The sequence below is a fragment of the Lissotriton vulgaris genome, chromosome 1_1 (assembly GCF_964263255.1).
Source record: "Lissotriton vulgaris chromosome 1_1, aLisVul1.2, whole genome shotgun sequence".
Lineage (NCBI taxonomy): Eukaryota > Metazoa > Chordata > Amphibia > Caudata > Salamandridae > Lissotriton > Lissotriton vulgaris.
This window is the reverse complement of record NC_141685.1, coordinates 617,998,799-618,016,047: the sequence shown is the minus strand read 5'-3', so window position 1 is coordinate 618,016,047 and position 17,249 is coordinate 617,998,799. Positions and strand designations below refer to the sequence as shown.

Here is a 17,249-nt window from a genome sequence, read left to right as displayed (position 1 = left end):
CCTCGAGCTCGGCGTGGTTGCTGATCGGGCCGTGGAGGAGCCAAGCAGGTCCCGAGATGGATGAAGGGTGGTCGACGGGCCGTGGAGAAGCCAAGCAGGTCCCGATATGGATGAAGGATGGTCGACGGGCCGTGGAGAAGCCAAGCAGGTCCCGATGCAGATGACAGTTACAACGGTCCGCGGCCTCGCCAGCAGATCCGGACGACGGTGAAGGATGAAGGTTACGACGGCTGTGGCAGCGCCAACAGGCAGGATGATGGTGCACAGGACAGAGCTACGGCAGCGCCAGTAGTCCGTCCAGGATGAGTTCTTCTTTCGTCTCTCGACTCCAAGATACAACTGCCTTCCTGTTCTGGAGCTGCCCCAGTTATAGGGCTGGCGTGCTTTGATGTCCGGACCCTCGCACTTGGAGGTCGGGAGGTCCGGGATGAGGGAGTCCAGACACCCAGCAGGGGGGTGGAGCCAGCGCCCGGGGAGGCGATGGGCGAGCGGCACTGGCCGGGGGAGAACCATCGACACCTCTTTCTCCCATTGACTGGCCAAGTAGCTCGCTCGCCTCCTGGGTGGAGGGTGGTGCCGGAATGTCTGAGGCCGGGCTAGGCCCAGGGTTGAGGTCGACCGGGGGCCAGGCGGCCTCGTGGCGAAGTGTCCAAGATGGCGACCCGGGCTGGGCGCGTGGGTCGGCCGTGGATCGGACCCACGAGGTTATCATGCTCGAGGGCAGGTGTCCCTGAGGGGACGTAGGACGTGCAATGGTGGTGTGTGGTGCTTGTATGACTGGCTCGGGCTTGGTCGAGCCGGGGGAGAGCGGCCCGTCATGTGGCCTGTCCAACATGCGTCCCCCCCAGCTGAAGGCGGGGAGAGTTACCCATCCTCTTGGGGACTCTCTTCGTCGAGGCGGAAAAACCGGGACAGGCCATCCGCGTTGGCGTGGTCAGACCCAGGCCGGTGTTCAACGGTAAAGTCCATACCTTGCAAGGAGATGGACCAGCGTAGCAGTTTTGGGTTTTCCCCCCGCATATGCATCAACCACTGCAGGGGTCGGTGGTCAGTCTGCACCCGGAAGTGGGTGCCAAAAAGGTAGGGTCGGAGCTTCTTGAGGGCCCATACCACAGCGAAGGCTTCCCTCTCTATGGTGCTCCAGCGTTGCTCCCGTGGTAGGAGTCTCCGGCTGATGAAGGCCACCGGTTGATCAAGGCCTTCGGTGTTCACCTGGGACAGGACCGCCCCAATGCCCTGGTCGGAGGCATCCGTCTGGACGACGAACTCCCGGCTGTAGTCTGGGGCCTGGAGTACAGGAGCGGAACACATGGCGGCCTTTAGCTGTTCGAAGGCCGCTTGACACTCTGGGGTCCAGTTCACCTTCTTGGGCTGATTTTTCGACGTGAGTTCGGTGAGAGGCCCCACGATGGTACCATAGTCTTTCACGAACCTTCGGTAGTAGCCCGTGAGGCCCAGGAAGGCTCGCACCTCAGTTTGAGTGTTAGGGGGTTGCCAGTTCTGGATGGCGGCAATTTTCAGTTGAAGAGGGGCCACTAGACCGCTTCCCACTTGGTGTCCGAGGTAGGTCACTGACCCTTGTCCAATTTGACATTTGCTGGCCTTGATCGTGAGGCCAGCTCGCTGAAGGGCTTGCAACACTGCTTGGAGGTGGTGGAGGTGCTCGGTCCAGTGGTGGCTGTACACAGCGATGTCGTCCAGGTAGGCGGCGCTGAACTCTTCGAGCCCCGCCAGGACCTGATTGACGAGCCGTTGGAACGTCGCTGGGGCATTTTTCATGCCGAAGGGCATGACCGTGAAGGGATAGTGGCCATCGGGGGTGGAGAAGGCAGAACGTTCTTGTGCTCGGGGTGTGAGGCCGATCTGCCAATAGCCTGCCGTTAGATCGAAGATGCTGAGGTAGCGGGCAGCGCCCATTCGGTCGACCAGTTCATCTGCCCGGGGGATGGGGTGTGCGTCCGTTCTGGTGACTTCATTCAGGCCCCGGTAGTCGACACAGAACCGGAGTTCGGGTGTGGTTCCGGGGGCGGCTGCTTTGGGGACCAGTACGACCGGGCTGGCCCATGGACTGTCGGAGGGCTCGATGACCCCGAGCGTGAGCATCTTAGTTACTTCCGCCTGGATGCAGGCCCGTACCCGATCAGGTACGCGGTAGGCCCGGTGGCGGATAGGAGGGCTGTCTCCGGTGTCCACATCGTGCACACACCAGGAAGTGACACCTGGGGTGAGGGAGAACAGGCTGGCAAATCGTGATAGGAGGGCTTGGCACTCTTGGCGTTGTTCCTGGGAGAGGGTCTCCGAGAGTCGGACCCCATCCACGGAGCCGTCTTGCTCCTGGGTCCGCAAGAGGTCAGGGAGAGGCTCGGAGTCGTCCTCAACCCCGTTGTCTGTGGCCATCAAGAGGCTGAGTTCTGTTCGTGCAAAGTGGGGTTTCAGTCTGTTGGTGTGGAGGACTCGGAGCGGATTCCGGGCGGACTCCATATCGATCAGATAGGTGGCGGGTCCCTTGCGCTCGATTACTTTGAAGGGTCCCGTCCATTTGTCTTGGAGAGCGCACGGTTCTGTGGGGGACATTACCCAGACCTGTTGCCCCGGCTCGAATTCAATAGATGAGGCGTTCTGGTCATACCATCTCTTCATGTCCTCTTGACTGGCCTCTAGGTTGGCTTTCGCTAGGTCTCTGAACCGCTGGGACTGGTTGCGGAGGGTGAGGAGGTACCGGAAGACATCTGGAGGACTCTTGGCCGGAGGCAACTCCCAGCCTTCTTTGATCAGGCTGAGTGGCCCCCGTACTGGGTGCCCATAGAGCAGCTCGAATGGGCTGAAGCCTAGGGACTTCTGTGGGACCTCCCGGTAGGCGAAGAGGAGGCACGGCAGCAGCACGTCCCACTGGCGACGGAGGGGTTCTTCCAATCCCCCGATCATCCCTTTTAGAGTGCGATTGAACCGCTCAACAAGTCCGTTTCCTTGGGGGTGATAGGGGGTCGTGAAGCGGTAGGTGACCCCACACTGTTGCCAGAGGGACTTCATGTATTTGGAAATAAAGTTCGTGCCTCTGTCACTGACGACTTCTCGGGGGAACCCCACACGGGAGAAGATCCCCATCAGGGCCCTGCCGACCACTGGGGCTGTGACGGTCCGGAGAGGAATAGCCTCAGGGTAGCGGGTGGCGTGGTCCACTAGTACTAGGATGAAGCGATGGCCTTGTCTTGTACGTGGGTCTAGGGGTCCCACAATGTCTATTCCGACCCTCTCAAATGGGGTCGTGACTACGGGAAAGGGTTGCAGGGGGGCCTTTAATTTGCGGCCGCTCTTCCCACTGGCTTGGCACGTGGGGCAAGATCGGCAATGCTGGTGCACATCGTTTCTCATTTTTGGCCAGAAGAAGTGGGTCACTAGGCGGCTGTAGGTTTTATCTTGTCCCAGGTGCCCTGCCAGGGGGACATCGTGGGCCAGATTTAGCAGGAAGTCTCTAAAGCGGAGTGGCACCACTAGTACTCGGTTGGCCCCCAGCTCGGCGATTCGTTGCTCGCTGTACAGTAGGTCATTGTCCCAGTAGACCCAATGAGTTCCGGAGGTATCCCCTGCGCTTTGGGCGAGCGCTTGTTGTCGGAGTCCCTCAAGGGAGGGACAGGTCTTCTGCTCCTGACGAAATTGTTCTTGTGTGGGCCCCCCTTCTTGAGCCCACTGGTCGAGATTAGCAAGGTCGGAAGGTTGAGCAGGTTCGAGGGGGATGCCCTGGTCGGGGGTCTCGGCGGGGGCGACCGGAGGCGGAGGCGCCGGCCATTCTGGTTCTTCCGGGTGATGGTTGGCACGGGCGGCCATAGACCGGGTGGTGACGCACGCCCAGTCTGGGACGCCCAACATCCCCAAGTGTTCTTTTCGCTCCACGGCTGCCCACGGGGAGCTTTCCAGGTCATTTCCGAGGAGGCAGTCCACGGGGGCGTCGTCTCGGACCGTTACTTTCAACATGCCGGAGACCCCTCCCCACTCAAAGGGGACGCAGGCCATCCGACACAGACTCTCCGAGTTGTCGGCTGATCGTACAGGGCAGAGAATGTTCGGTAGATATTGTTCTGGGGTCACCAGATGACAGCGGACGGCTGTCACACTGGCCCCGGTGTCTCGAAGGGCTTCGGCCCGTTGTCCATTGATGCTCACCCATTGGCTGTACTTCTGGGTGTTAGCGGGTAGGGGGACCCGCGGGACCATGTCTCTTCCCCCTAAGCACGCGAGAGTCATGGCGGCTGGCTCCCACCCTTGATATTCTTGCTCGTCTGTTTCTTGTTCCTCGGAGATCTGTTCTTCCCCTAGTGCCGCGGCGGCCACCTGGCGGGGTCTTGGGCTCTGATACTGCGGGCAGCTTGGGTCATTTGCATAGTGGCCTACTCGTTGGCATCGGTGACATGTAACATTGGCTCTGTATCCCGGTCGCGCCGGGGTGCTGCCCCGGTTGGCCGGGGGGGTGGTGCTGGTAGTGGGGGCGGCCGGAGTGTTGTCTCTTCCTCGTCCTTGGCCCCCTCCTCCTCCTCTGGATCGGTGGTGACCATTGTTGTTCCTGTTCTGCTCGTAGGACCCATTCCGGCCCACTCGGGTGATCTCCCACCGGTCAGCTTCGGCTGCGAGCTGCCGGGGATCGGTTAACTTGCTGTCGAGGAGGTGTTGGCGTAGTTCAATGAAGCAGTTGTTGGACAGATGCTCCCATACCATCAGATTGAACAACTGCTCGTAGGTCGTGACGTTGTTCCCTCTGATCCAGCCTTCGAAGGCTCGGCTAAAGTACGTTACATAGTCCACCCAAGTTGTACCTGGAATGCGTGTGCAGTCTCGGAACCTCTGACGGTACATCTCGGGCGTGAGGCCATAGCGAGTGAGGAGGGCCGCTTTCATATGGTCGTAGGAGGTCATCTGGTGGTCTGGGAGCTGTAACAGAGTATCGCGGCCCTCATTGAGGAATTTGCCCCATAGGCCGGCTCCCCAGTCGGCTCTATCGATCCGGTGCGCAGTCATCGCGATTTCATATGCCTTAAACCATTGCTGGATGTCGTCTTCTCGAAAATATTCTCGGACCACATCCTTGGGGATGTGCACTTTTTTGTCCGTGGTCCCGGGGGTGGACGGTCTGTCGGGCACCCCTAATTCTTTATTCTGTTTGCGCAGGTTGATCTCGGCTAGGTTCCGCTCGTGCTCGTACGTTAGTCTTTTTTCCTCGAGCTCCCTTTGCCTCTGTTTCTCCTCTCTTTCTTCTCGGAGGCGAAGGTGCTCTAAGTTTATTTTTTGCTCGGCCAATTTGAGTTCTATGTCCATCTTGAGTCGGGCCATTTCAAGTTCGTGTAGTCGGGCTTTTTCTCTTTCTTGGATCTCGTCTTGCGAGAGACCCGTTCTTTGCTCTTCAGGGGCCGTGTTGGTCTTTTTCGCGGTGCTTTGCTCCGGGGCTTCGACATCCCCGGTCTCTGCCCAAGATTCTAGGGCATGCTTAAAATCGTCCTTGGTACTTAGTCCGGTGGTAGCGATACCTAGTTCGATGCAGAACTGCTTTAGTTCACGATGGCTGTATTCCTCTAGCTTTTCCATTTGGAACTTCTCAGTTGATCCGCTCTCTTTAGTCGACATTGTTGTTCGTTGTGGGGTGAGCTACTCTCTGTACGTTATGCGGTGATTCGGATCGCGCCGCTGGCCACCAATGTTAGACGGACCGGGAGGGTCGGCCGAGATTACGGGGAGAGGTCTCCAGGGAGAGCCGTCTCCAACGACTGTACAGATAAGTAACTTCCCCCCCACAGACGGACACCACACAAGATTGAAGGTTAACGAGACTTTATATGCACTTCTTAGGTTACGTTGATATAATACAAGGAGGTCTGGACTCAGGGGTCCCCTCGGTTCTGATCTCTGGTTGAGGAAAAGGGTAGCGGGACAGTCTTAGTTACCAATGAGTTCAATAGCTCTCAATCCTCGAGCTCGGCGTGGTTGCTGATCGGGCCGTGGAGGAGCCAAGCAGGTCCCGAGATGGATGAAGGGTGGTCGACGGGCCGTGGAGAAGCCAAGCAGGTCCCGATATGGATGAAGGATGGTCGACGGGCCGTGGAGAAGCCAAGCAGGTCCCGATGCAGATGACAGTTACAACGGTCCGCGGCCTCGCCAGCAGATCCGGACGACGGTGAAGGATGAAGGTTACGACGGCTGTGGCAGCGCCAACAGGCAGGATGATGGTGCACAGGACAGAGCTACGGCAGCGCCAGTAGTCCGTCCAGGATGAGTTCTTCTTTCGTCTCTCGACTCCAAGATACAACTGCCTTCCTGTTCTGGAGCTGCCCCAGTTATAGGGCTGGCGTGCTTTGATGTCCGGACCCTCGCACTTGGAGGTCGGGAGGTCCGGGATGAGGGAGTCCAGACACCCAGCAGGGGGGTGGAGCCAGCGCCCGGGGAGGCGATGGGCGAGCGGCACTGGCCGGGGGAGAACCATCGACACCTCTTTCTCCCATTGACTGGCCAAGTAGCTCGCTCGCCTCCTGGGTGGAGGGTGGTGCCGGAATGTCTGAGGCCGGGCTAGGCCCAGGGTTGAGGTCGACCGGGGGCCAGGCGGCCTCGTGGCGAAGTGTCCAAGATGGCGACCCGGGCTGGGCGCGTGGGTCGGCCGTGGATCGGACCCACGAGGTTATCATGCTCGAGGGCAGGTGTCCCTGAGGGGACGTAGGACGTGCAATGGTGGTGTGTGGTGCTTGTATGACTGGCTCGGGCTTGGTCGAGCCGGGGGAGAGCGGCCCGTCATGTGGCCTGTCCAACAGTAAATAATTATGTTTTTCTGCTATTTGTAAGGCCTTTGGTTGAACAGTGCAACATCTCTAGTAGTTAGCCAGCAGCCGGGAAAATAGTCAACTTTCTCTGCTATTTTCAAGGCTGCCAGCCAAAGACTAAATAATTTCTCCTATTTAGCTAGCGGCAAAGTAAGTAGCAGAAAGAAATCACTATTTACCCTGGGACAAGATAAAAACTGCTTCCATTGAAATTAGTATATTTCCTAATTGGTACAGTGAGAACCATATGTTGTACCCATGCTTGTTCCACCATTTTTCACCTGAAACATAAGAGAATTGACTAATAGCAACTGACTAATATAACACAGCAATGGTATGCAGGGAATACAATGAAGCTCTTAGCATTACAGTAAATATTATTCAAATTAATCCATACTTCATAATAATTATCACCACACTATTAGCGATGCGGATCTATTTCAGTTTCTACATTCTTTATTTACTGAACAGTATTAAAAGTCAAATTCCTTTACCTCCTCCTCTAAGAATCCTCTGGTATGGAAACCAGTTCAATGGAGCAGACTGAGGCAATTTGCTTTGAAAATTGACAGCTTACCTCAGTTTTGGGATTCCAGCAGATAATGATGAGGGAACATGCTTCCTTCCAGGGTGGTCTAACGTGTTGGCCACTCTCATTTTGAACGCATGTTAGGCATCAGGTGACTGCTCTGACCTATCATTACTGAATTAGGGCTCTTATCCCTATTTTCCACATTTACATTATCTGTTAGTGCAAATCTGAATGAAGCATATTTGTAAATGATAATCATAGGCATACACACAGTACATATACAATTCAGTATATAAAACAGCTTTGCCAAGAGGATCACAATATTATAATCTTCCAATTATTAGTTGGATTAATTAAACAACATTCCACAACTTGGCACTGCAACAGAAGAAATATACCAGCCTTACCTAAGTCAATGTCTCTTATTCCCATGTATGTTTCAAGAAGGTCATCCACTTTTTTTATTGCCTTCTCTTCAAATTCTGACGGCTTAAATCGAAAACAATAAAAATTATAAATGCTAATGTTAATTATATTATACAATATGTCGAAATGCAAACTTTTCTGTATTTTATTTTAGAGGTATGAAACTTTTACATATATAATGTCATATAATGTATAATGTCAAGGAAAGCGGCACATGCCACATTAAAATTGGTTAAATATCCATGGTGACTGCTTACTGAAAAAGCCATTTGCAGGGGATTAATTTTGGGCCAGATTGTTTAATGTGGCTCAAGGCTTTGTAATTAGCATATGTATGTGTACCAAGTGCAGAAATTAGCCTTGTACCACTTACCAAAAAGGCAATCAGTGCAAGCCCTAACTGCCAAAGTTGATGCATGCATATAAATGAGTGCACCACACAGAAGTGGTAGAGCAGTTCATCCACCTCATGTTTGAGCTCCAAGGACATCTAAAAATGTGTATAAGCTGTGCAACACTGAAGAAGATGAATAGACATGGTAGAAGTCATGTTGGTTTCTTTTAGGTATGTTCAAGGTAATAGAAGGGAGGATTGTTTATCCATCTACCTCTAGCTGTAACTGCCAGTATTCAAGCCTTAACACCCCAATGGTTATCTTCTACATTCAGAGATCTAGAAAGTGAAAATATCACACACCTCCATCTTCTAATAAAACGAACACAACTAAACAATTAACTTAAATATTATATACATTTCCAAACTATAACAATCCATTTGCACATATTGATAAATCAATTCACACATGTATAATCAACAAAGATCTTTGGTCTACTTGAATATTTTTTTACGAACACCTGCAGTCATTCCTTTCTTTCAAAGATTTGTGTTTCACTTGTAATCCACATTTATTACCTTATTTGCACTTAGCGACTGTACTCAAATTCCAAACTTTACCATCATGCATCTTAATAGACTCTCTTCTCATTTCAACTAAATTAATCAGACACACATTTGAATTGTGAAGAACTATGTGTAGAAACTTTACAATGATATCCTCACTGATTTTATTCCACCCAATAGAGCTTCTCCTATGAAAACTGTGTTTTGGTGTCACATTCTCTCATAATCCCTCTCTTTCTCATTCACGTTTGGGAGTTGGATCACATTTCCCCTTGTTCCAACACATCCAGCCTGGTGATAATAATGTAATGAGTTTCCAACTCTCAAAGTGATTAAAAGAAGATCTTCTGGTGGAGCAGTGTGCAGACATGCTTTATGCCCACAGTTAATTAACTATAGCTTTTCTCCAACACATATTATTGCATTCTGTTAATTGAATACTGTCCTTTATATGCAATTACATCTTTCCACCACACAATTTGTTTTTGGATGGTAAAGAGATATATGATATATGATATCTCTCTGTATTAAAAACATCCTCCATCCTCCATCTCCTTGCTCCCTGTTGTCCATAAAAACTGTGATATCTTGTGAAATGAACTCCCAAAGTAATGGATGAGAAGTGAGTTTTTTATTTATGGAAAGGACTCAATCCTCTGGTCAACTCCTCGTATGCCAAGTCCAAACCGTCAACCCCTAGCATTCTAGAACTCCATATTATGTCACTGATTTCAAAGCATGGAGGCTTATGCTGTGCCAATGCCACAGTAACACCTTAGGAAAAGCTTCCACCATAGAAAAGAGATCCAAAGGTTTCATCACTCTATTCATGGCCACATGCAAAACTATTTCCAATTCAGGCCAATAACAAAACAAATTCACTAATACAATTACATAATCCAGATCTCTTGCTCCTTGTATGGGACCCATGATATTTAACTGGATCTCTTCCTAAGGTTTTGAAGGACACTCCTTGAATTTCATAGAACGAGTTCTGAGTGATAAGTAATGACTTACCACTAGTAATAAGGCCACAAACACAATAAAAGGTTCAGTTACGGTCTCAATAAATTATTCCCTTGCTCAACCCTTGTAGCTGGTGACGAGCAGAAAGGCTTAATTTAGGAGACAGGTGTGTAAATTATTTCAAAACACCGATACACTACATAAGTAGGACATAACATACAATAAAAATCCAACTTCAAATTATAAATTTAGTTTATATTCTTATGAACAAATAGACACCTAAACGACAAAAGGGTCCAGAGACATGAATGTGTAAAGAATAAATACTTTGGGACATCTAGTTGTGCTTGACCGGGACAAAGTCAAAGTTTGAGGCTGAACGCAATGGAGCCCAGGTCGGATACACTAAGCGGGAGACCTCAGTCAAAATTCTACCTTTGGACTTAGAAACTTTTCTGCAGAAATTTTCTCTCGCCGTCGAGCGGTCCCCTCCAGCAAGCCGATTTTGATGCAACATCATCAGATTGCATCTCCGCGAGACCTCGGTCAAATCATGGAATCCTTCAGCTCTGGAGCTTTCAGCGGGACAAACCTGAAATCCAGGCCAGGTTGCGATGAAAGGTAGCCGGCTCGACCCTAGATGTCAAGTGGGTAACTTTATAGAGCGTTTTTACAAAAAATTCTCAAACGTCACCAAACTTCTGGACTCTGGAACTTCTTTCTGAAGTTCCTATTGAGGGTTCAAAGTGTCCAAAATAGAAATTCAAGGGTCTGGAATCTCCTGGAGGGTCTTTGGGATGTCTGGACTACAATTCCCACAATTGGACAAGCCCTTTAAAGTCCACTAGACCTACTCCAGGATGTGGACTCCTGGTGGAGATGATGCAAGTGGGTTCTGTTAACCTGTAGTTTGCAGGAAGTTCACTCCTTAATCCTTCTTGAAGCAAGGCAAAGTCTTTGTGGCTGTAGTACCAGATTATGCAGCAGGCTGAGTCCTTCAGAGTGCATTCCTTTGGGTGCAGATCCAGATTCCAGTAGGGCAGTCCTTCTCCTTGTAGTTTCAGGCATCCGATTGGAGGAGCTATGCATCTCGCCCATATTTTTTCCCCTTCTCTGGGCGTCAAGCAGGGTGCACCCCTGACCAATGGATGCAGGGTGCCACAAAGGTGTATGACCACTTCCTCTAAAATGTGGCATATTCTTGTCACAGAAAGCACTAGTCTCTCCTTTTTTGTTAGATCTAGCTATGCCAACCAACTGGTATAGATATATTTCACCAACACACCCCTTCCGACCCCCTGACTAATCCAATTATTGAGGCACCTTTGTGGCTGGGGGCGCAGGATGTGGGGGTGAGCCTGTTCTAGTCCCAAACTGTCCTTCTCCCTTTGAAGACCAATTTGGCTCCCCCTCCCTCTTCCTGCCTTTTGGCTCTTGCAGCTAAAGTTCTTTACCCACAGGAAATCCATTGTCCTCTCTGACAGGACACTTTACATCTCATCAGGAGAGGGCAACTGGAAAGCTGTATTTTGGCTAATTTAAAATAAAGTTTAATAACGTATTTTCTGTAATAGTTATAAATATAACAGTGGCAAGTTGTTGGATTTATCTTAACCATTAATTAGATACCTTAAAGTATAATTTTATGTTGCTCCTGTCAATATTTATACATAAATAAAATATTTCAATGTTAGACATTCACTACAAAGGGGAAACATGTATTTGGCAGTCTTTCTCTCACTAGGGCTTAAAAAGCATCTTTTCTACTGTCCCTGCTTATAGTTACAAGACGCCCTATCTCTGAGGCACCTGGGAAGACAGGTGACATATATGCAAGAATAAGGTAATTTGAGACTTTAGAAGTATCTTTAAATATAAATTTAGGGTAAAGGCAGTGCTGCCTTAAAAATTACAGCAGGCACCACAGCAGTGCACACTTAGGTGCATTAAGTCTATAGGGCCTCTAAGCCTACATGCCCTAATATATACTAGGGAATTACAGCTAGGCTGTCAGTACCAATTATAATTACACCAAATTTGAATTTCCTTATTATCCGAGAACTGGCCATTGGACTGGTAAGCAGAGCCCAGGGTGCGGTCAGAATCAGTTACCACCAATACCGGGCAAATAATTGGATGATAAGGGCAAAAAGGATTTCTTTCTCACACCTTCTTACTGGTTTTGACATTTTATATAAGCTCTCACAGTTCTTTCAATCATCAAATTTTGTCCTGGCCATCAGAAGTCTGACCATAACCTTTCTTTTGTCTCATTTATCCCTGAATGAGCCATGTCCACTATTTTGGATCTAATACTGTGTGGAAGAATTAACCTGGCTTTCCTGAGATCTAGCCTATCTGCAAGAGCCAACTTCTCCTGACCCTCCATCCCCCAATAGGTAACACTTCTTCTTAGAGTGCCCTCTCACAGGCCACTCTTTGCCAATCCGCCTCATCAATTTCAACAATATATGTCCTCTTTTATTTCACACAGCCATTCTTCTTGTAAGATACATCCTGTTGTTATTTCACAAATGTTCACTTCCCTCCACCCGTCAGGAATTCTCTTTGAGTATACTACTGTATCACCTAACCTAGATAAACATTCTATGTTACATTTTTATACCTAGAAATATACCACATCAGAATGTAGGGAATCTATTGACTTGGAAATTCTTTTTATGTAAAATGTTCATAAGTGAGTTGTGGTTTATTTCTACATGAATTCCCTTTTCCCATTAAAACTTTTGATTCTCCTAATCCACCAAATAATAGCAAGTGCCTTATTTTCAATTACTGAAACCCTATCCTCATTTATGCAAAAGCTATAGTGCATTTTCCTTGCATCAACACCATCCATAAGCCTTTGTTACTGGCATCAGTCTGCAACTTGAAAAAACCTGCTCATATCAAAGGCTTAAAGACTGGGAACATGCTTCTTTGTTTCAAAGAAATTCTGCCTCACATTCATCATTGCAGAAAAATCCAACAACTTTCCTCAGTAACTTCCACATGACGGCTGTCTTGCCAGAAACATCTTTAACAAATCTGCTATAGAATGCTACCACCCCAAGAAATAACATACGTTCTCCCTTGCTCTTAAGGTTCCTCAAATTTGCTATACTCTCTTACCAAGTTCGATTTAGGTTTTATTCCCTCTGATGTTATCAAATGCCCAAAATAGTCAATCCCCCCTTTCGAGAAATTACACTTTTTGGCCTTCAGGGAAAACTACTCCTCTGTAGTATGTCAAGCACTACTGTCATTCTCACAACATGTTCTTGAAATTCCTTTCCAACAACCAAAATATCAATCTTATTCTATCAACATAACCATCAAGACACCCTATGTCCTCAGGTAAAATGTTTGAACATTCTTGTATAAAATCAATTACATTACTTGTCACTTCATTAACCTGTATAATAGAACAGATAATAGAAGTTTTTTTAACACACATATCCAGATGACATTCTATGGTATAAATTGGTAGTTCCCCTCTTTTTACATCCTGTGTGTAAGTATGCATTATGTGGGATGCAGTACTGAATATGCACTCTGGAATTTTGCACTGTTCACAGCCAAATTACTGTGGCATTTGTTCTGGATGAAAAATCAACAGTTCCACAGATCGTTTTTAATGTCTTATCTCTAAGCCTGTCTCTCACCTCTACCGGAATTTGAAACAAACAACTGTTAGCTCATCAACATTTTCTTCCTGAGATACAATTACTTAATGTTAACTTTCCAATGTATTAACAACTTATTGATATAATCTGGGAGCTCCCTGCAATCGGTTGAGCACACCTGTCGGATGAGGCAGCAACGGGAACTCCAGACAACCAGCTGAGTGTACTCGTCAAATTATGCAGCAAATGTTCGCAGACGTGGCACACAGAAGCAGCCTGTAAGCATTTGTAAGATAGCCGGACTGGCCGTAGTGGGCACCGGGCGGTTCCTAGGTGGGCCACTAAGGTGGGGGACAGTTTTGGATCCCTGGGAGGCCGTTTTTGTTACCGGGCCAGCAATATCGGCCCTCTATAACAAAATCGACCGAAACCGGCCCTAGAAAACAGCTCGGCCGCACTAACCCATGGGGGGCCCGCCCGATCAGTTTTCCAAGGCTGGTTTTGGTTCCTAGTCCGGCCCTTAACCTTCACTCAATAACAGTCAAAGTGTTTAGTCATTGACAACCCTTCTGTGTTTGCTCAAGTACCAGCTCGCTATTTACTTGGCAGAAGTTAAATACTAAGGGGCATATTATCAAGGGGGTTTATCTCCGCTTTTTTGGCTTCAAAAGCAAAGAATGCGGAGATAAAATTATCTTCCTATTACCTAGCTGTCGCTAACACCAGTTAGCGACAGCTAGTAGGAGATAGCGACCATTTTGGGCCCCACTTTGCATGTCAGGGAAATTTATCACTAATGACATGCAAAGTGGGCGTGCCAAGATGTTAGCGACTGGAAACAGTCGCTAACATCGCTATCTCCTTTTACCAACTTTTGGAGATATTCGCTCTAAGCGCGAATATCTCCAAAAGCTAACACCTGCCCTGAGCAGTTCATAGCCATGTTATCCAATGGGAGGTGGATAACATGGCTAAGAGCATTAGCTCGGTAATGCATGAATATCGCTGACTTTTCAGCGATATTCATGCATTGCGGCCGATTTTTATCGCATTTGCGATAAACCTTGGTAATACCAAGGTTTATCTGCGATAAAAATCGCCGCAGGACAGCGATATTTTTTTGTCTCTAACCAAGCAATAGCGATAACGATAATTATCGCTATTGCTTGGTAATATGTCCCTAAGTTTTCTTAGGACAAAATGGTAGTTAAGTCAAGAGCTGTCAAAATCATCAGTCCTCACGACTCGATGTTCGAAGGTGATCACTCGGCAGAAGATGAGGGAACGCAATAGAGGTACGTAAAGTTTATATTAGGTAAGCAGGGGGTTATAGAAGGGGAGCCTTCATCTGTTCACTGCTGACTTCAACTACCAGTTTTCAAGCCTCAACAACCCAATACTCATCTTCTAGATTCATCATCATTGAGAGGGTTCCAGATTCTACTTCAAGTGCCTGCATGCAGGACGCGCCTTTGAAGATTCCAACTGTGTGGCCTTTGTGCATGGTCAGTGGCTGCATAAAGGCGATTTGTGCTCTGCATTTGTCTACTGACTAGTTATATCTCTAGGATGATTCAGGTCTCTATTTGCCACTTCATATTAGGGTAGAGGATGGTGTTGTGATAAATGTGTCCCACCTTCTGCTATTCACACATTCAATGTATCCCCAAAATGTATCCTTGTCCATACGTATACTTGAGCAATGCAGACTGTATTTAAGATCAAGGGGTTTCTCTCATTTGCAAATGAAGGGGATGCCAGCAGACTGTATGGACAGACTTGCATTTGCCAATATAAATAGGAAGCGTGGCCCTTTCAGGATTGTGAAAAAGTGGGAGGTAAAAGGCAAACATCAGCACAAGCTATTCAAACAGGTGCCACACTATCTGTAAAAAGGCCCAAACCGCTTTTCATTTTACTATTTATCACCATGGGCCTGCCCAGTTGAGCTCGATAACAAAGTAGTGCTGCAGACCAACTACACGTCACTTCCTTTGCATGATTTCACATTTTATTACCGAATATATATGATATATTGGGAGAACTGCTCAGCTCTGGAGAATGGAGTTCTGGAGGCAAGTGATGAAAATGGTACCCACACCCTGCTGTGCATGACCACAGTCGAACCATGTGCACTATTTGCAAATGTGGTGTGGCACATTGAGGACAAATTTAATAATCTAAGCATGCGCTGTCAGTGTTACCACTCTCACAGATTACAATGTACAATGTATACAAACAGAATGAATTCAAATGTGTTCAAAAGACCACCACAATTATTATCGTAAAAGCCCTTCTGGCTACATATGCACAGCTTCCATACCATATGAATGAAATGAGAAAAGTACAGACTATAGTTGGATCACGACTAGGATTGTGAGTTTCCATGGAAACTGCCACTATCCTAGGCCTATTTCCTCCTGGGATACTCAGCAGCCAAATCTGTCTTACATGCTCAAAAGGGCAAGCAGAATAAATAACATGCATTTGCAAAGACAATAGGTCTGTCTTCAAAGTGCTAATGCATGCAGACACAGGCGTGCACAAATGCTGTCTGCATTAGTGCATCAAAGCTAGACCAATTGGATTGCGAATTCAGGTAAGCACGGTTTCATCACTTTGTAGATCTTGCATAATACCTTATTTCTCTCAGTATGTATTCTTAAACATAAATGTTCATGTCTGGATTCTCATAGTAATCCCCAGGTTAAATAGATATGTTTTTTCAGGTGACCTGACCTGACCTTGGTCTGAGACGGTCGCTCCACTCGCCGCCTGGCTCCCCCTGAGTGCGTCCGGCCTCCCTGCCTGCCTCCACGTATTCGCCGCTGCCCCCGTGGGATAGGTCTCGTCTTTTTTGTTTACTCTGCCTGCATCTTGCCTGTTTTTGCGTTCTTTTTGTGCCCTGTCTCTGCTCGTCCTTTTTCGCCCCTCGGGACCGCTTTCTCGCTTCAGACCCCTCCCCGCTTCCTGCCGCTGCACCCCTGCGGCCCGCCCCCTTTTCCCTTCTGTGACCTCATCCCCTTCCCTGCCCCACCCCGCTCCCGCCTCCAAGCTGCTCCTCCCTCCCACCGGCTTTTTAGGGTCTGCCCGCGCGACGGTGAGCTGTGACTTGACCTAACCTTGGTCTGAGACGGTCGGTCCACTCACCGCGCCGCTCCCCCTGAGTGCGCCCGGCCTCCCTGCCTGCCTCCACGTGTTCGCCGCTGCCCCCGTGGCATAGGTTTCGTCTTTTTTGTGTACTCTGCCTGCATCTTGCCTGTTTTTGCGTTCTTTTTGTGCCCTGTAACTGCTCGTCCTTTTTTGCCCCTCGGGACCGCTTTCCCGCTTCAGACCCCTCCCCGCTCCCTGCCGCTGCTCCCCTGCGGCCCGCCCCCCTTGTCCCTTCTGTACCCTCATCCCCTTCCCTGCGCCACCCCGCTCCCGCCTCCCAGCTGCTCCTCCCACCCTCTTCGCCACTTTATAGCGGGGACCGCGCGTACGCACAGCGGGCGTGCCGAATGTGCGCCGAAGGCGCTCCAAAGGCAAGCCCGTCTGCTCCCGTCCGCGCCTGGACCACGCCCAGCACCAGGACCCCTGGCCCTTGAGGACACCAGCCCACCCGACGGACTTACGACGCCGCCACACTCCACGCACTCAACGCCGGCCGGAACCCCGTCTGCCACCACGCCACCCCGAGGCGCACCCACGGACCCTTCACCTGCCAAGCCTGCAAATTCAGCTGCCTCCGAACCTGCACCGCACCCCCCAAGCCAGCCACCAGCAACAATCACCTCAAATGCATCATGCTCAACACCCGCTCCGTTCACAGGTACACCGTCGAACTCTGGAACCTCCTCGACAGAACATTACCAGACGTCGCCTTCCTCACAGAAACCTGGATGAACGCCTCCTCAGCCCCCGACATCGCCATAGCCATCCCAGATGGCTACAAGATCACCCGGAAGGACCGCGTCAACCAAACCGGAGGAGGCGTCGCCATCGTCCACAGAAACACCATC

The 17,249-nt window shown here is 49.3% G+C and overlaps 1 protein-coding gene across 1 annotated transcript in view; it reads right to left on the bottom strand.

The window, feature by feature from the left end:
• GIPC2 (GIPC PDZ domain containing family member 2) overlaps positions 1 to 17,249 on the bottom strand; it is a 663,848-nt gene that overhangs the window by 119,954 nt on the left and 526,645 nt on the right. Inside the window, exon 5 of the mRNA XM_086954220.1 lies at positions 7,737 to 7,818. Within this exon, the coding sequence (XP_086810346.1) occupies positions 7,737 to 7,818 (82 nt within the window). The remainder of the gene's footprint in view (positions 1 to 7,736; positions 7,819 to 17,249) is intronic.